General features: G+C 37.7%; 1 protein-coding gene across 7 annotated transcripts in view; it reads right to left on the bottom strand.

Annotated features, from left to right (window-relative positions):
* TRPC6 (transient receptor potential cation channel subfamily C member 6) overlaps positions 1–15716 on the bottom strand; it is a 114906-nt gene that overhangs the window by 65765 nt on the left and 33425 nt on the right. Inside the window, exon 2 of one of the 7 annotated variants that reach the window (XM_081238744.1) lies at positions 1956–2057. The exons of the other annotated variants lie outside the window; for them this stretch is intronic. Coding sequence (XP_081094870.1) covers positions 1956–2035 — 80 coding nt within the window. The 5' untranslated portion in view covers positions 2036–2057. The remainder of the gene's footprint in view (positions 1–1955; positions 2058–15716) is intronic. 7 annotated transcript variants of the gene reach the window in all.

Raw genomic sequence — 15716 nt, 5'->3', positions numbered from 1 at the left:
ACAATGTTATATGTCAATTATCTCTCAACAAAAAATAAAATAACATAAATACAATTATTGGAAAAACACTTATGAACATATATTTTATATTAATTTGACTAGAACTGGGAGGATGAAAACCGACAACTACTAGGGTTTATTATGTGTCAATTACTTTATAGATGTTATTTCATTTAATTTTCACTGCAGTTGGTAAAGTTGGCTTTGTTACTTCCACTTTACACATGAAGAAATATTCGGTGATCAATAAGGATCAGAAATGGTATGCATAGGGAAAAGTGTTGTTTTTGTTGTTGTTATATTTTTTAATACAGCTGAAAAATAAAGCTAAGACTGAGTACCTTAAGAAATTGTTTATGAATTTTCTACAGTACCTAGAACTAGTTATGATCTATAGAACACTCCTTGAGCTCATACTAGTAACAAATAGTAAAGCAAGATTGTAAACTTAGCTTTGCAGATATTGTATTTCATTTTTTTAAATCTTATTTTTATTACTGTGAAACATACATGCTGAAAAGAGCTACAATTTAAGTTTAATAATAAAATTAACACCATTTACCTACCCTGTCTCCCATCCGTCCTCTAAGAATTAGATCACTGATAACTCTGGAAACTTCTGTGTGCCCATTTTGAATTAGTACTATCTCCCCCTGCACTCCAACAAGTGACCACTATACCACCACCTAGCTTTTGGGTTAAACGTTCTCAACTTTATTGTTATAGCTTTTCCATATTTGTATGCCCTAAATAATATAGATCAGTTTGGAAAAATTAAGTACTTAGCACAAACCTGGAAGAATAAGGACAAAGAAATATTGCCACTGTTACACTGTTGGGGGAAGGCTCCTATGATATGACAAGAAGAGCAGAGTCTGTGGTTCAATGTCTGGTTCCAGCTTCCCTGAGAGTTGACAAGGGCCCCTGTAGGTTAGGCAGTGACGGATTGCCTGAAATCCTAGGAAACACGGGGCTCGCCAGAGCTGCAGCATCTGGCCAGACATCTGGCAAGGTATCTGGCCAGCCTTCTGCTGCTCGTGACTGCTACAAAGGAGTAGGTCAAGGCAAATCACCTCAGAGAGGAGAGGAGCTCGCCCTTTTCCTACTTATTCCATAAGTCCTCTAGATGTAGGTTATCAGCCAAGGTCTTCACTTCATCTCCTCTTTTGTCTGTATCTTTAAAAACCAATTTCACTAAAACAAAACACTGAATTGCACTGGAAGTTACGTAGCGAGACTAGCCGTACTGGCTATAAAGCTACTAGTTATGCTGAGCCAAGGGTAGAATGTGTCTATCTCCATTTTCAGCTATATTCAATTTTTAGAGGCATGGTCAATGAGCTTCTCTTTAAAATGGGACTTTCAAGACAACTTGAGCTATAAAAGTTATATGACTTCTCTAAAGTAAGGCGAAAAGGAAAAAACAAACTCAGTGAAACCAGTGAAGTCATTGCTTTAATACAACATAAAGCAAACCTAGCTGACTAACTTCTGGAGGCTTTGGTATCACGTGAACAAAAAATAAGGGTCTACGATTCTACAGAGAAGTTATTCTTAACTTACAATTCTTCTTTTATGGTAATAATGAACTTCAGTTCCTATAGTTATAACTCAAACCATTTTTTTATTAACTGCATTATATTGCTCTGCTAGAACACTTAAAATTGAGAACCCTGCCCAAGGGTCATAGTCTCTCTAAGCATCTTATCTATGATGATTATTGCCATCAGTCACTTAGTGAATGTAAGTTACTTAAATGTCTGAATGTATGGGATACATTTCTGCATCACTTTCACTTTACCTACCAAGGCAATAATAGTAGAATCACAGACTGAAAGTATCAGAATGGCACTTAGAAATTATCTCTTTCAACTTTCTCACTTTTCAGGTATCTGCCTTAAATTTTTCCGTAAGAGGGAATATATATAAATTATTTTAAAAAATTATATAGTTACCTTCTATATGAGAAAACTGAGGCCCAAAGTAACTTGCCCAATGGTAAATAGCTTCTTGTAACCCTGAACTGTTGATCCATTTTCACTCCAAGATGCTATTACCTTAAAATAAATTAGTTATTTAAAGGAAATTAGTTTCTGGTCCTGTTAAGGGGAACTTTCTTATGATAAAGATCAAATTTAACAAACAACTATCGTTCCTCAGATATTTCCATAGCTGGTGCTAAATTTATTCCCATATAGATTGTGGCCAGGTCAAAGCAGAAAAGGCCAAAGAGTTGGCTGAGTCTATAATCTTCATTTCTTCTCTGAAGCCCAGAGTAGTGATACAATCCATGAGTAAATTCATTCATTGATGTTACTGTGGCACTGAGCCAGCTGGGTCACTCCGATGTTTACCACCAATTCAACTCAGAGAAAAACATCAGTTTTCCTCTCTGGTCTTCTATTTTCTTGCTTTTAAAGCAATCTCTAAGGACCATTACAGTTAATACTAATTTTATTCTCTTTATTTTAAATAAGTAGAATATTTATCTTCATTTTCAACAGCTTTGAGGATACAGACTAAGCAGAATAACCTGAAATCAGGTGAAAACTGAGGGAAAACATTCAACAATATGATGTTTTCTCCAAAACTGCTTCTCTTATCTTGTTCCCCATCTCAGTTAATGGCACTCCAATCTTCTAGTTACTCAAGAAAAAAAAATCCCGGTGTCATGCTCCCATCCTAGCCCAGGCCTTTTCATCTAGATTATTGCTATAGATTCCATCCTGCTTCCCATGCCTCTTTGCAATCACCACCATCCAAGAAAGACTATTCTTACCACATAGCAAAGTAATAGTTTTAAAATGTTAGTTAGATTGTATCACCTCTCATCTCAAAACCCTACAAAGGCTCCCTGTCTCAAAACAAAAGCAGAGTCCTTACTATGACCTATAAGGAAGGCCCAGCACAATCTGACTTTGTATTGGTTCTCTGTATCCACCCTGTATTGGAACCCAACCCCACTCAATCCTTTTTCTCCAGCCACACTGACCTCCTTACTCTTCCTTTATGTACCAAGTGTGCTGGCTCTTTTGCACTTCTTCTACCCTCTGCCTGGAAACTCTGCCCCTGGTATCTGAGTACACACCCCCAGTTTCTTTAGGTCATCACCTTCTCATTGAGGCCTTACCTGGCTACTATTTAAAGGTAAAATCCTAATCTCTAACATTCCCTGCTTTTTTTTCTATCTTACCACATATCACAACATCTATGTGTTTTAATTATTTATCTTGTTTACTGTCTGCCTCTCTCATAAAAATGTAGATTCTATAAAGGTATAGGGTATTTTTCCTAATGTATTCTCAATGCACCTAGTAAATTCTCAGTAAATGTCTGCTGAATGGATGAAAGCATGAGTAGATATAACCTGGATTGACTGCCTATAAGAAATTGTTTGGTGTAGCTTCAGTGACAGCATTATATAGAGGGTTTTTTTTTAGGAGATCAATGCAATCTATAAAGCTCTAGCAGATTAGAAAAAAAAAAGATAGAAAACACAAATTATCAATGCCAAGAATGAAAAACGTGGCTTCATTACAGATTCTACAGATTTAAAAGGATAATAGGAGAATATTATGAACTACCTTATGCCTATAAATTTGACAACTTGGAATAGCAAAGGATTTTAGATATGATACCAAAATAATGATACATGAATTTTAAAAAATTGGTAAACTAGCCTTCATCAAGATGAAGAGCTTTCACTTTTTGAAAGACAATGTTAAGAGAATTAAAAGGAAAGCCACTGAGTAGGAGAAAATGCCTGCAAATTACCTACCTAATAAAGGACTTGCATCCAGAATATATAAAGAACTTTCAAAATTCAATAATAAAAATTCAATTAAAAAGGTAAGAAATAATCCAATAAACCAAAGAACCCGCTTAAAAATAAGCAAAGGGCTTCCCTGGTGGCGCAGTGGTTGAGAGTCCGCCTGCCGATGCAGGGGACACGGGTTCGTGCCCCGGTCTGGGAAGATCCCACATGCCGCAGAGCGGCTAGGCCCGTGAGCCATGGCTGCTGAGCCTGCGCATCCGGAGCCTGTGCTCTGCAAGGGGAGAGGCCACAACAGTGAGAGGCCCGCCTACCGCAAAAAAAAAAAAAAAAAAAAAAAAATAAGCAAAGATTCGACAGATTTTAAATCATCAAAAAATAAATATCAATGACAAATAAGCATAGGAAAAAATGCTCAAAATTATTAGCCATTAAAGAAATGCAAATGATAACCTTTATAAGATACAATTGCATACTTATTAGGATGGCTAAAATTAAAGAGAATGATCCTACCATGTTTTGGTAAGGATGCAGGACACCTGGAACTTTTTTCTGTTCCTTTTTTTTGTTGTACAAGATTCCTAGTTCAATTGCACCCTCTCTGTCAGTATTTCAAAGCTCAGATAGGTCAGTGGATTGTTGCTATTTTGGTGGTGGGAGATGAGGTTGTATATCCTCCAAATTTCTGGTCATCTATTGTCTTCCAGGACAGACAATAGATAACAAGAAATTTGAAGTTAAGTTTCTTTTTCACTTCTTTTATCTCTCACTACCTAATAGCCAAAGGGAGCTTTTCACATCATTTTTACCTTTCCCCCATATGGTACACATTTTGAAGAATGCTCTTTGAAACCATACATTCCCTATAGTCCTTTACCTATAGTTCAGGCTCTGATCTACCAGGGCACATTTTTTAGTATTTTTCAGACTTAGGGTCAGCTTAGTATTTCTGACAGTAGTTATAGATCAATGAGAGAGTAATCACTAGCCTTCTTCTTCTCTCTTCCCTGTAGTTATTCTTGGTCTGTCCTTGCTTGCACCAAAGCAAGCCAGGGTAGAGGAGGAGAGTCGGGAAGATGAGATCTTGCACTAGGATTTAGTAGGTTTTTTCCTTTTTCTTATTACTGTTATTTTGAAGTTTGATCATTCTCTGTTTTCAAGTTATACCATGGGCATGGTTTATGTGAAATTTTATTTACACTTTCTTGTTCCTTACTGTTTGTAAGATATATTAGAAGACTGGAAGCTAGGCAGTGGCCCTTGTCTTCCATTACCTGGAATTTTCTGTCCTTTTGTCTTTATTCTCAAATATTTTAAATCAACAGTACCAGAAATAAAACATAGATTCCACTAATCTTCGGAGACTAACTCTGTGATAGAACCAATTTCAATCTTCAGTAGAGAGTAGAAAAACAAATGTTCCATATTTCCCCTTAGGTTAGACAGTTGTTCACTTCACAAATACTTATCTCTGGCTGAAACTGAAACAGAACAAATTGAAAAAGACCATACCTATTCATTTGACATAAAAATGTATCTAATCACTATTCAAATACTCTGCTCTGCTTGCAATGATTATTTGTCATGTATATATAAATAGAAAAAAAGTTGTTTAAAATTTTTCTGATGTATTAAAAGATTAAAAGTGATTCCACGTGAAATTTTCTGCCCCTCCCGTGTCAAAATTTGAGGAAAACATTCTTTCCTCACTCACTTCTCTGCCCCTGTATTCCTTTGTGGTTCTAAAATTATAATGGCTAATTTGGAAGCTATCTCTCTAAGCTAGACAGGCTCTGTCCTTGCCAAAGTCAACGCGGGATTACTCAGTGATAGCCAGCTGCCTGCCTCCAATTGGTTCATTAGCATTTCTCCAATCTAAAAGGAGACTCTCATTTGTATTACTTTTTATCTTTACTGTAGTCTTACTTTTACAAATTTGGGACTGTGGGCTCATCAAGGGACTCAGGTGAATTTACCAAGAGACGGGGACTTCAGTGTCTGTCAGACCTTTTTTTATCTCTTAGATCTGAATGTATTTAAGTCAAAAAGTAATTCTACCATATTGTAAGAGCTTTGATTTCAAGACTGGGCCTTTAATTTCAATATTCCCCATTTCCCAAAACAGTGAGTAGCAAGAAATATGATATGTGAGTATAGTGTTATAAATATGACCTTTATAAAATACAGCAAAATTTGATAACAATGGTTATCTATGGATGGGTGGTAGAATTTCCTATAGTTCACTTGCAATATTTTTTTTTAATTTTTATTTGTTAATAGCAGATTCATAACTATAATCACATTTTTGCCTGATTATTATTTATTTATTTTTTAATAAAAAATTATTATACTGAAGGTTTACAATAAGATGATTTGACATATGTATACATAACAAAATCATTACTACAGTCAAGCTAATTAACATATCCATTTATTCACATAGTTACCTTTTCTGTGAGGGTAAGAGACCTGAAATTACTCTCTTAGCAAATTTCCAGTATTCAATACAGAATTATTAACTATAATTATCATGCTGTATATGAGATCTCGAGTCTGTTCATCTTACATAACTGCAACTTTGTACCTTTTGCCCAACATCTCCCCATTTCTCCCCACTCCCTGTCCCTGGTAACCACCATTTTACTCTATGCCTCTGTGTATTCAACTTTGTTAGATTCCACATATGAAGTGACATCAGCCTGAAATACTTTTTAAATAATTTATTTTTCTGTGATTTAAAATGAACACACCTGCTTCATTCACTTTCCAATTATTTCTCACTTTCTATCCCTTAGAAATATAAAGTAAAAGTCTAGTGCCCAATTTTGTTAGCCACCGATTTTATATAACCATGAAAGAAACAAACAAAATGAAATGAAACATCTCAAAGTAATAACATTTTGGGGACAAAGACATAATGGTCATTAGTCTGGAAAAGTAGTGGAAAGGCAATGTGGTAGAGCATTTTGGCTTTGCAGTCAGATGGAATTTGATTTGCATCCCAGGTCTGTGACCTATTAAGTATGTGATCCTGAACTGGTAACTTAATCCCTCTTAGCTTCAGTTTCACCAGGGGAGTAAGAATACCAACGTTGCAGGGTTCTTTTAATAAGTAGGAAAAAAATTTAAATACTCCACAGCAAAGATGCTTAGTCTTAGAATTTTTAGGATTTGATGATTGATTAAATGGAAAGGACAAGATAAAGGGAAGAGAGAAGGATGACACTAATATTTCTGGCTTGGATGAATACATCTGAGCTGAAACCTATATGAGAATGAATTAGCCAGGTACAGGTACAGTAAGGGAGAAGAGAATGTTCTAGAAAGAGGAAGTACATGAACAAGGGGCAGATGATGAGCATGAACATAGCATGTCCTTGGAATTCAAGGTAGTTTAGTTACACTTGAGGGTCAAGTGTAACAGGATAGCTAGAGATTAGGATGGAAGGAAAATGGCATCCCAACCAAGAAAGACTTTTTGAGACATAATGCTGTGTTTGGACTTAATCCCGAGGGTGATGTGGAGACACTGAAAGCTTCTAAATTAGATTTAGAGTGGACAGAAACAAGGGACAGGAGGCAGGATGACCAGTTAGGAGACTATGGCTAAAAGTTGGGTGTAAGACAATGGTGACCTAAAGTAAGGTAGCAGGAATGGGAACTAAGGAACACATCAGGAAAGCCTTCCCTGATCCCCTAGGATAGGAGCAGCTACTTCTCTTCTGTGTTCCATAGCCCTTTGTGCTCACTACCTGCATTGTAGGGTGCTTATCATAATGTATTTTCATCACACAGTAGAATGTAAGTTCCAAGAGGACAAGAACCATTTCTTCCCCAGGCCCTCACACAATTTCTGGGACGTGGAGTGTGTTTAATATATATCAACATTAATGAAAAAGCATAAATATGAATCTCTCTCCCTCCCATTCTGCATCTTTCCTTTGAACAATGATTACTCATGGGGATAATGCAGACACCTCTAAATAATGGAATTGTTTCCTCCAATGGAGAGAGGACCACTATCATCCCCATAAAAGTTCTGAGTGCTAACTTCCATGTGAAATTGTATTAAACACTGAACATGTTAACTATGGTATATTTTCTGTCCTTAGAAGTTTATATATGATATATAATTTTTAACTTTCAAAAAATGTTATATATCTTAGTTTCCCTTTCTCCTCTTAAAGTCAACATCAATAACCACAGTTATTTTTTACTGGGTGGATTTTTCCAGATGTGTTATTCCTAAATTGTCTTTTGTTTGTATATAAAAATCCTTTCTAGAATGTTCTGATACCAAAAGATGATTTTATTAGATAGGCTTATCTCCCAAAGTACTTTTTTTAAATTAGGTCACGTCTCTAATGAGTTACACTATTTCACAGTACACACAAATCCTGAAGGGATGAAAAAGGTTACAATTTCAAAACATATTGTATAGGTACAAGGTTGTGTAGTATTTTATACATCATTGTACTGAAACTGGGGAAGGAAATATGACTAGCAATATAAGAGCACAACATCAAAATACTGGTGAGTCAATCCTGATGTGTTTTAACTTTACGCATTTTTCATAATTCTGGGATTCAATCCACTCTTCCAATTAAGCTGTTAACTACTAGTCCCATTAGGGTCAGATAAGGAGGCATTTACTGTATTTTCAACAGGTTAATGTGGGAAAGAAGAGGCAAGAAGAGGGCACTGGATGTTTGGTTTAAAAAATTTACCCCTAGGTAGCAAAAGTTTTCAAAAGTTTTGAATAGACCTATTATCTCCATCTTCTCAACCTTATACTCTCCTCAACTTATTCTAATCAGGATTTTGTATTTAACTACTGAATTGAACACTTTTCACCAAGGTAGTTATTGACTTCTATTGTGAAAATTCAAAATCAATTCGTCTATACTCATCCTGCTTGTTGTCCCGGCATCAAAGACACAAACAGGTATTTCACCTTCTTAAAAGATTTATTTTCTCTAGGTTCTTGAGATACCAAATTACCATGTTCTTCTACTATCATACTACCTCCTCCTTTTCAGCCTCTCCTCCACTGTCTGACCTCTAAATGTTATAATATCCAGGGTCCTTGTTCTGGTTCCCTTTCTCTTCTCCATTTCCACTCACTTCTTAGAAGAGCTCAACCAGTATCTGGCTTTAAATGTCAAATCAGTATACCCAGATCTAGCCTCATCCCTGAGGCCATTGATCCCACTTCATGATGCCTAATACTCGTTTAAAATTTAATATGACCAAAATGGTACTCCTATATCCCATTTTTTCCTGTTTCCCAATTTTCCTTACCTCAGCAAATGGTCCCACCATTGACCTTAGGCCAGAAAACTTAGAGTAGTCCTTAATCTCTGTCTTTCCCCTACATCTAATATCTATATATCAATAAATTTTTCAGTGGTTCTGCCTCCAAAATACATTTGGAACCTAATACATATCAATGTTTCTACTCCTAAAATCCTGGTCTAAGCCTTCATCACTACTTCCTTGATCTTCCACAATAACTCCATAACTGCTCTTTTGCATCCATTTTTGCCTCTTACACAGAGGTCCAAATATTTTCTCAAGATATAAAATCAGACAGTATACTTGTTTTGGTAAAAGACAAACAAACAAACTCCAATAGTTTCCCAATGCAATCAAATAGTGTTAAACTCTTTCACAAGGCAGATTGGGGAAAAAATCAAATAGATAACTAGCAATCTGATTATATATGGCTCACTCTTCTCCCTATTTTCTATTCTACTCCAGGGACACTGGCTTTGTTGACATTGCTGTTCCTGGAATACGTCAGGCCCATTCCTGTTTCAGGGTCTCTCTAGTCTACATGGAATGAACTTCCCTCCAGATTTACATGTAGCTCTCTGCTCCTCAGACAGTACTTCCTTACACAGCCTAGCTAAGAAAGCTCTACAGCCTATCATATTATGTCTCACTGCACAACTTTATTTTCCTAAAGTAATATTTACCACTCTTTAAAATTACTTTGTTTGCTTAGCTTATGTATTTGTCAGGTTTCCCCATTGAAATGTAGTCTTAAAGGGAAGAAACTTGGGGCTTCCCTGGTGGCGTAGTGGTTGAGGGTCTGCCTGCTGGTGCAGGGGACACGGGTTCGTGCCCCGGTCCGGGAAGATCCCACATGCCGTGGAGCGGCTGGGCCCGTGAGCCATGGCCACTGAGCCTGCGCATCCGGAGCCTGTGCTCCACAGCGGGAGAGGCCACACCAGTGGGAGGCCCGCGTACCGCAAAAAGAAAAACAAAAAAAAGAAAGGAACAAACTTGGATCTATACACTGGGTTACAATTGTGAGTGCGAAAGTGTTGATAAATAAATAAATGATTGAATGAATAAATAAGAGAAGAAAAATAAGACAGAGTCTCAAGGCTGTGGTCCCAGGTAGAGAGACACCACAGAAAGAGACAAAGGCCTTTTATACCCAGGGTTCTCAATATCCCCAAAGTATCTTTATACTAGGAGCAAGGCGGGGCCTAAGATTCCTAGGCGCTCATAAACTACCATAGTAAAATTTTCCTTTTTTGATATGGGAAATAACAAAGCAGCTCAAGTTCTCCAAAGTGTTCACAGGATGAATGGCAGAGAAAAAAACTCTGCTGCCAGGAACAATTTCAGAATTCTTGTACCTGATTTAGAAATCCCCAAAGCCTCCTTGGTTCAAACTGAGAATTTATGATCCCTGCAGGTTATGCCAAGGATACCCCCAGGCGGCTATCAATTACTGTTATAGCTTAGTCTTAAGAATGTCCCTCCTGTCTGTAATTTAGAAAGCAGTGAGTTACCAGGAACCTTGTATAGAAGACAGGCTCTCCTAAAAGACATCCAGGTGGTAATCTTCCTGTGAGTGTTTCAGAGTTGTGTCCTAAGAGACAGCTCAAAGGCCAGACTGGGGAAGGACTGACACAGGGACATAGAAAAATGGAACAGGTATATTTTACACAGTTATATTTTCTTTGGTCTCAATAGGCGTAATATTCTCCTAGCCTGCTGCCTCTCTCCTCCTATTTATTAATTTCTGATATTCATGACTATAAAGCAAACCAAGGGGCACTAAAATGAGACTACTAGCCAATTTCAACATCAGAACTGTTATGGCAATAAATATACAACATTCAAATATATTCACACATACTTATCACAGGTAAACTGTCTCTAGGAGATGCCAATTATGACTTTAATATTCCTTAAGGCTGTTCAGAGCACAGAAGTCTTGCCATATACTTTGAATCTATTGTTTCAGTAATGGGGCTAAAATAGGATTTCTATAAAACCAACCAGAAACCAAGTGAGCTTCAACACAGTAGGCTTTCTAAATATAGTTCTCTTCTTTCTTCTCTTCATGCACTATATACTAGGCATTAAACATTTACTACCTCATTTAATCTTCCCAACAGCCTAACAAAATACATATTATACTAATGTCACAGATGAGGAAAGTGAGATTTAAAAAGGTTAAGTATTTTGCCCAAGGAGAAAACAAGTCATTTAACCAACATTAGACTTCAATCCTATGTGACAGCAAAGCCCATACCCTCCCATTGCTGCATTCATAAACAATCATGCTTATTTATAAAAAGAAGATTGAGATAAAAGAACTATTAAAAACTTTTTAGAAATTATTTCTATACAATGGAATACAATGCAGCTACTAGAAAGAATGGAATAAATCTATATGTAGTTACTAAAATGCAAGATTCGGGACTTCCCTGGTGTTGCAGTGGATAAGACTCCACACTTCCAGTGCAGGGGGCCCAAGTTCGATCCCTGGTCAGGGAACTAGATCCCACATGCATGCCACAACTAAGGAGCCCATGAGCAACAACTAAGGAGCCTGCCTGCTGCTACTAAGGAACCCACATGCTGCAACTAAGGAGTCAGTGAGCCATAACTAAGGAGCCCGTGAGACACAACTAAGGAGCCTGCCTGCTGCAACTATGACCCAGCACAACCAAATAAATATTTTTTAAAGTTACTATTTTTAAAAAAATCCACATCTTAAAAAAAATAAAATGCAAGATTCTACAAGATACATATACTGCTGAGTAAAAAAATCATAGTGTAGAAAAGCATGAAGAAATAATCTGATTTTGCTTGTAAAAAGAATATATATACACAGGGCTTCATATGTATAGACATTTTCTGAAAGGACATGCAAGGAAATATCAGTGGGTAACTCTGGGGAGTAGTACTGAGGGTAGGGCTTATGCAGTGAGATGTAAAGTTTTCCTTATTACCTTTCTATATTTTCTAATTTATTTCCTGCTCAAATATCACTTTTTTATTAAAGGAAAACCTAGTTTTCTTTAAAAAAGATGGTGTGATGTTCAGATAAAGAGTAAGGCCTACTACCAGGAGGAACTGAGTACTACATATGTCTGCTTTAATCTCCTGAAGTGACTAGAGAGCAAGTAAGATGCAAAATTAAACACTATGTAAAATGAACAGAATGTAAAGCCTAGAAGTACACTCAGTATATTCAACAGTTTGATGAAAAAAGAAGGATATATTACAAAATTAAAGGAATAATAAAATAAAGGAATTATTTATTGAAATTACATCAAATTCTGTGAGGCCATTTTACTTCTTCCTTTCCAATTTGGATGCTTTTTAATTTCTTTTTCTTGCCTGATTGCTTTGGCTAGGACTTCCAGAACTATTCTGAATAGAAGTGGCAAGAGTCTTGTCTTGTTCCTGATCTTAAAGGAAAAGCTTTCAGCTTTGCACCATTGAGTATGATGTTATCATGGGCTTGTTATATATGGTTTTTATTATGTTGAGGTACATTCCTTCTATAGCTAACTTTTTGAGAGTTTTTATTATGGGTGTTGAATTTTGTCAAATGTTTTTTCTGCTTCTATTGAGATGATCTGATAATTTTTATCCTTCATTTTGTTAATGTGGTGTATCATATTTATTGATTTGCATATGCTCAACCATCAGTGCATCTCAGGGATAAATCCCACTTGATCATGGTGCATAATATTTTTAATGTGCTATGCTGTTGATTCAGTTTGCTAATATCTTGTTGAGTATTTTTGCATTAACATTCATCAAGATAGTGGCCAATTTTCTTTCCTTACAGTGGCTTTGTCTGCCTTTGGTATCAGGGTAATTTAGCTACAAAATATGAGATTGGAAATGTTCCTTCATCTACAATTTTTTTGAAGAGTTCAAGAAGGGTTGCTATCAACTCTTTAAATATTCAGTGGAACTCATCAGTGAAGCCATCTACTCCTGGACTTTTCTTTGTTGGGGAATTTTTGATTATTAAATCAATCTCCTTACTTGTTATTGGCATATTCAGATTTTCCATTTCTGCATGATTCAGACTAGGTAGGTTATGTTTCTGGGAATTGATCCATTTCTTCTGAGTTATCTAATTTGTTGGCATATAATCATTCATAGTAGTATCTTATGATCCTTTGTATTTCCGTGGTATCAGTTGTAATGTCTTCTCTTATATTTCTGATTTTATTTGCTTGAGTCTTCCCTTTTTTCCTTAGTTAGTCAAGCTAAACATAATCTTATATATAGAAAACCCTAAATACTCCACTAAAAAAGTGTTAGGACTAATAAATGAATTCAGTTAATTTGCAGGATACAAAATCAATATAGAAAAATAAGTTGCATTTCTATACAGTAACAACAAACTATCTGAAGAAGAAATTTTAAAAAATCAAGTCTATTTGCAATAGCATAAAAAAAAATACTCAGGAATAAATTTAACCAAGGAAGTGAAAGAGCTATACACTGAAAACTATGAAATGTTGATAAAAGAAATTAAAGATGACACAAATAAATAGAAAGTTATTCCATATTCATAAATTAAGAGAATTAATATTATTAAAACCTCTATACACCCAAAGCAGTTCACAGATTCAGTGCAATCTCTATCAAAATTTCTGTAGCATTTTTCACAGAAATATAAAAAACAATCCTAAAATTTGTGTGGAATTCCAAAAGGCCCCAAGTTGCCAAAGCAATCTTGAGCAAGAAGAGCAAATCCAGAGACATCACACTTCCTGATTTCAAACTGTATTACAAAGCTATAGCAATCAAAACAGTATAGTATTTGGGGGGAATGTTCCAGATGGTGGAGGAGTAAGACATAGAGATCACCTTCCTCCCCACAAATACATCAAAAATACATCTAAATGTGGAACAGCTCCTACAGGACACCCACTAAATGCTGGCAGCAGACCTCAGACTTCCCAAAAGGCAAGAAAATACCCACGTACCTGGGGAGGGCAAAACACAAAAAAAGAAAAAAAACAGAGACAAAAGAATAAGGATGGGACCTGCACCTCTGGGAGGGGGCTGTGAAGGAGGAAAAGTTTCCACACACTAGGAAGCCCCTTCATTGGCAGAGACAGGGGTTGGGCAGGGGAGGGAAGGTTTGGAGCCATGGAGGAGAGCACAGCAACAGGGGTGCAGAGGGCAAAGCAGAGAAATTCCTGCACAGAGGATCAGTGCCGACCAGCACTCACCAGCCCAAGAGGCTTGTCTGCTCACCCACTGGGGCAGCTGAGGGCTGGGAGCTGAGGCTCCAGCTTCGGAGGTCAGATCCCAGGGAGAGAACTGGGGTTGGCTGCAGGAACACAGCCTGAAGGGGCGCTAGTGCACCACAGCTAGCCAGGAAGGAGTCCAGGAAAAAGTCTGGACCTGCCTAAGAGGCAAGAGACCATTATTTTGGGGTCCGTGAGGAGAGGGGACTCCTTTCCCATCTGCCCACAGAAGGCAGAACACTGCCTAAACAAGCTTCAGAGATGGGCACAAGCCACGGCTATCAGCTTGGACCCCAGAGATGGGCATGAAACACTAACGCTGTTGCTGCAGCCACCAAGAATCCTGTGTGAAAGCACAGGTCACTATCCGCACTACCACCCAGGAGCCTGTGAGGCACGCCAGAGTCCAGAGTCCCGTGATCCAGGGACAACTTCCCCGGGAGAACACACAGCATGCCTCAGACTGTTGAAACATCTCGCTGGCCTCTGCCACCACAGGCTCACCCCGCATTCCAATTATAACTACTGAACCCCTCCCTTCCCCCAGCCTTAATGAGCCAGAGCCTGCTAATCAGCCGCTGCTTTAACCCCAGCCTGTCTGGATGGGAACAGATGCCTGAGGGTGACCTACATGCAGAGGTGAGACCAAAACCAAAGCTGAACCCCAGAAGCTGTGAGAATAAAGAAGAGAAAGGGAAATTTCTCCATGCAGCCTCAGGAGCAGCAGATTAAATCCCCACAATCAATTTAATGTACGCTGCATCTGTGGAATACCTGAACAGACAATAAAGGATCCCAAAACTGAGGCAGCAGACTTCAGGAGCAATTGCAGACTTGGGGTCTGTTGTCTGGAACTGATTTGTTTCTGATTTTTATGTTTATCTTAGTTTAGTGTTTAGCGCTTGTTATCACTGGTGGATTTGTTTACTGGTTTGGTTGGTCTCTATTTATTATTATTATTATTATTATTTTAGTAATTAAAAAATTTTAATTTATTATTATTTTAGTTTTCTTTCTTTTTTTCTCCCTTTACTTCTGAGTCATGTGGCTGACAGGGTCATGGTATTCCAGCCTGGTGTCAGGCCTGAGCCTCTGAGGTGGGAGAGCTGAGTTCAGGACATTGGACCACCAGAGACTTCCTGGCCCCACATAATATCAAATGGTGAGAGCTCTCCCAGAGATCTCTGTCTCAACACTAAGACCCAACTCCACCCAACAGACAGCAAGCTCCGGTGTTGGATGCCCCATGCCAAACAAGTAGCAAGATAGGAACACCACCCACCTATTAGCAGAGAGCCTGCCTAAAATCATAATAAGTTCACAGACACTCCAAAACACACCACCAGATGCAACCCTGCCCACCAGAAAGACAAAATCCAGCCCCATCCACCAGAACACAGGCACCAGTCCCCTCC

Source organism: Mesoplodon bidens, assembly GCF_964165515.1.
Source record: "Mesoplodon bidens genome assembly, chromosome: 7".
NCBI lineage: Eukaryota > Metazoa > Chordata > Mammalia > Artiodactyla > Ziphiidae > Mesoplodon > Mesoplodon bidens.
This window is presented reverse-complemented; position numbering and strand designations above follow the sequence as displayed.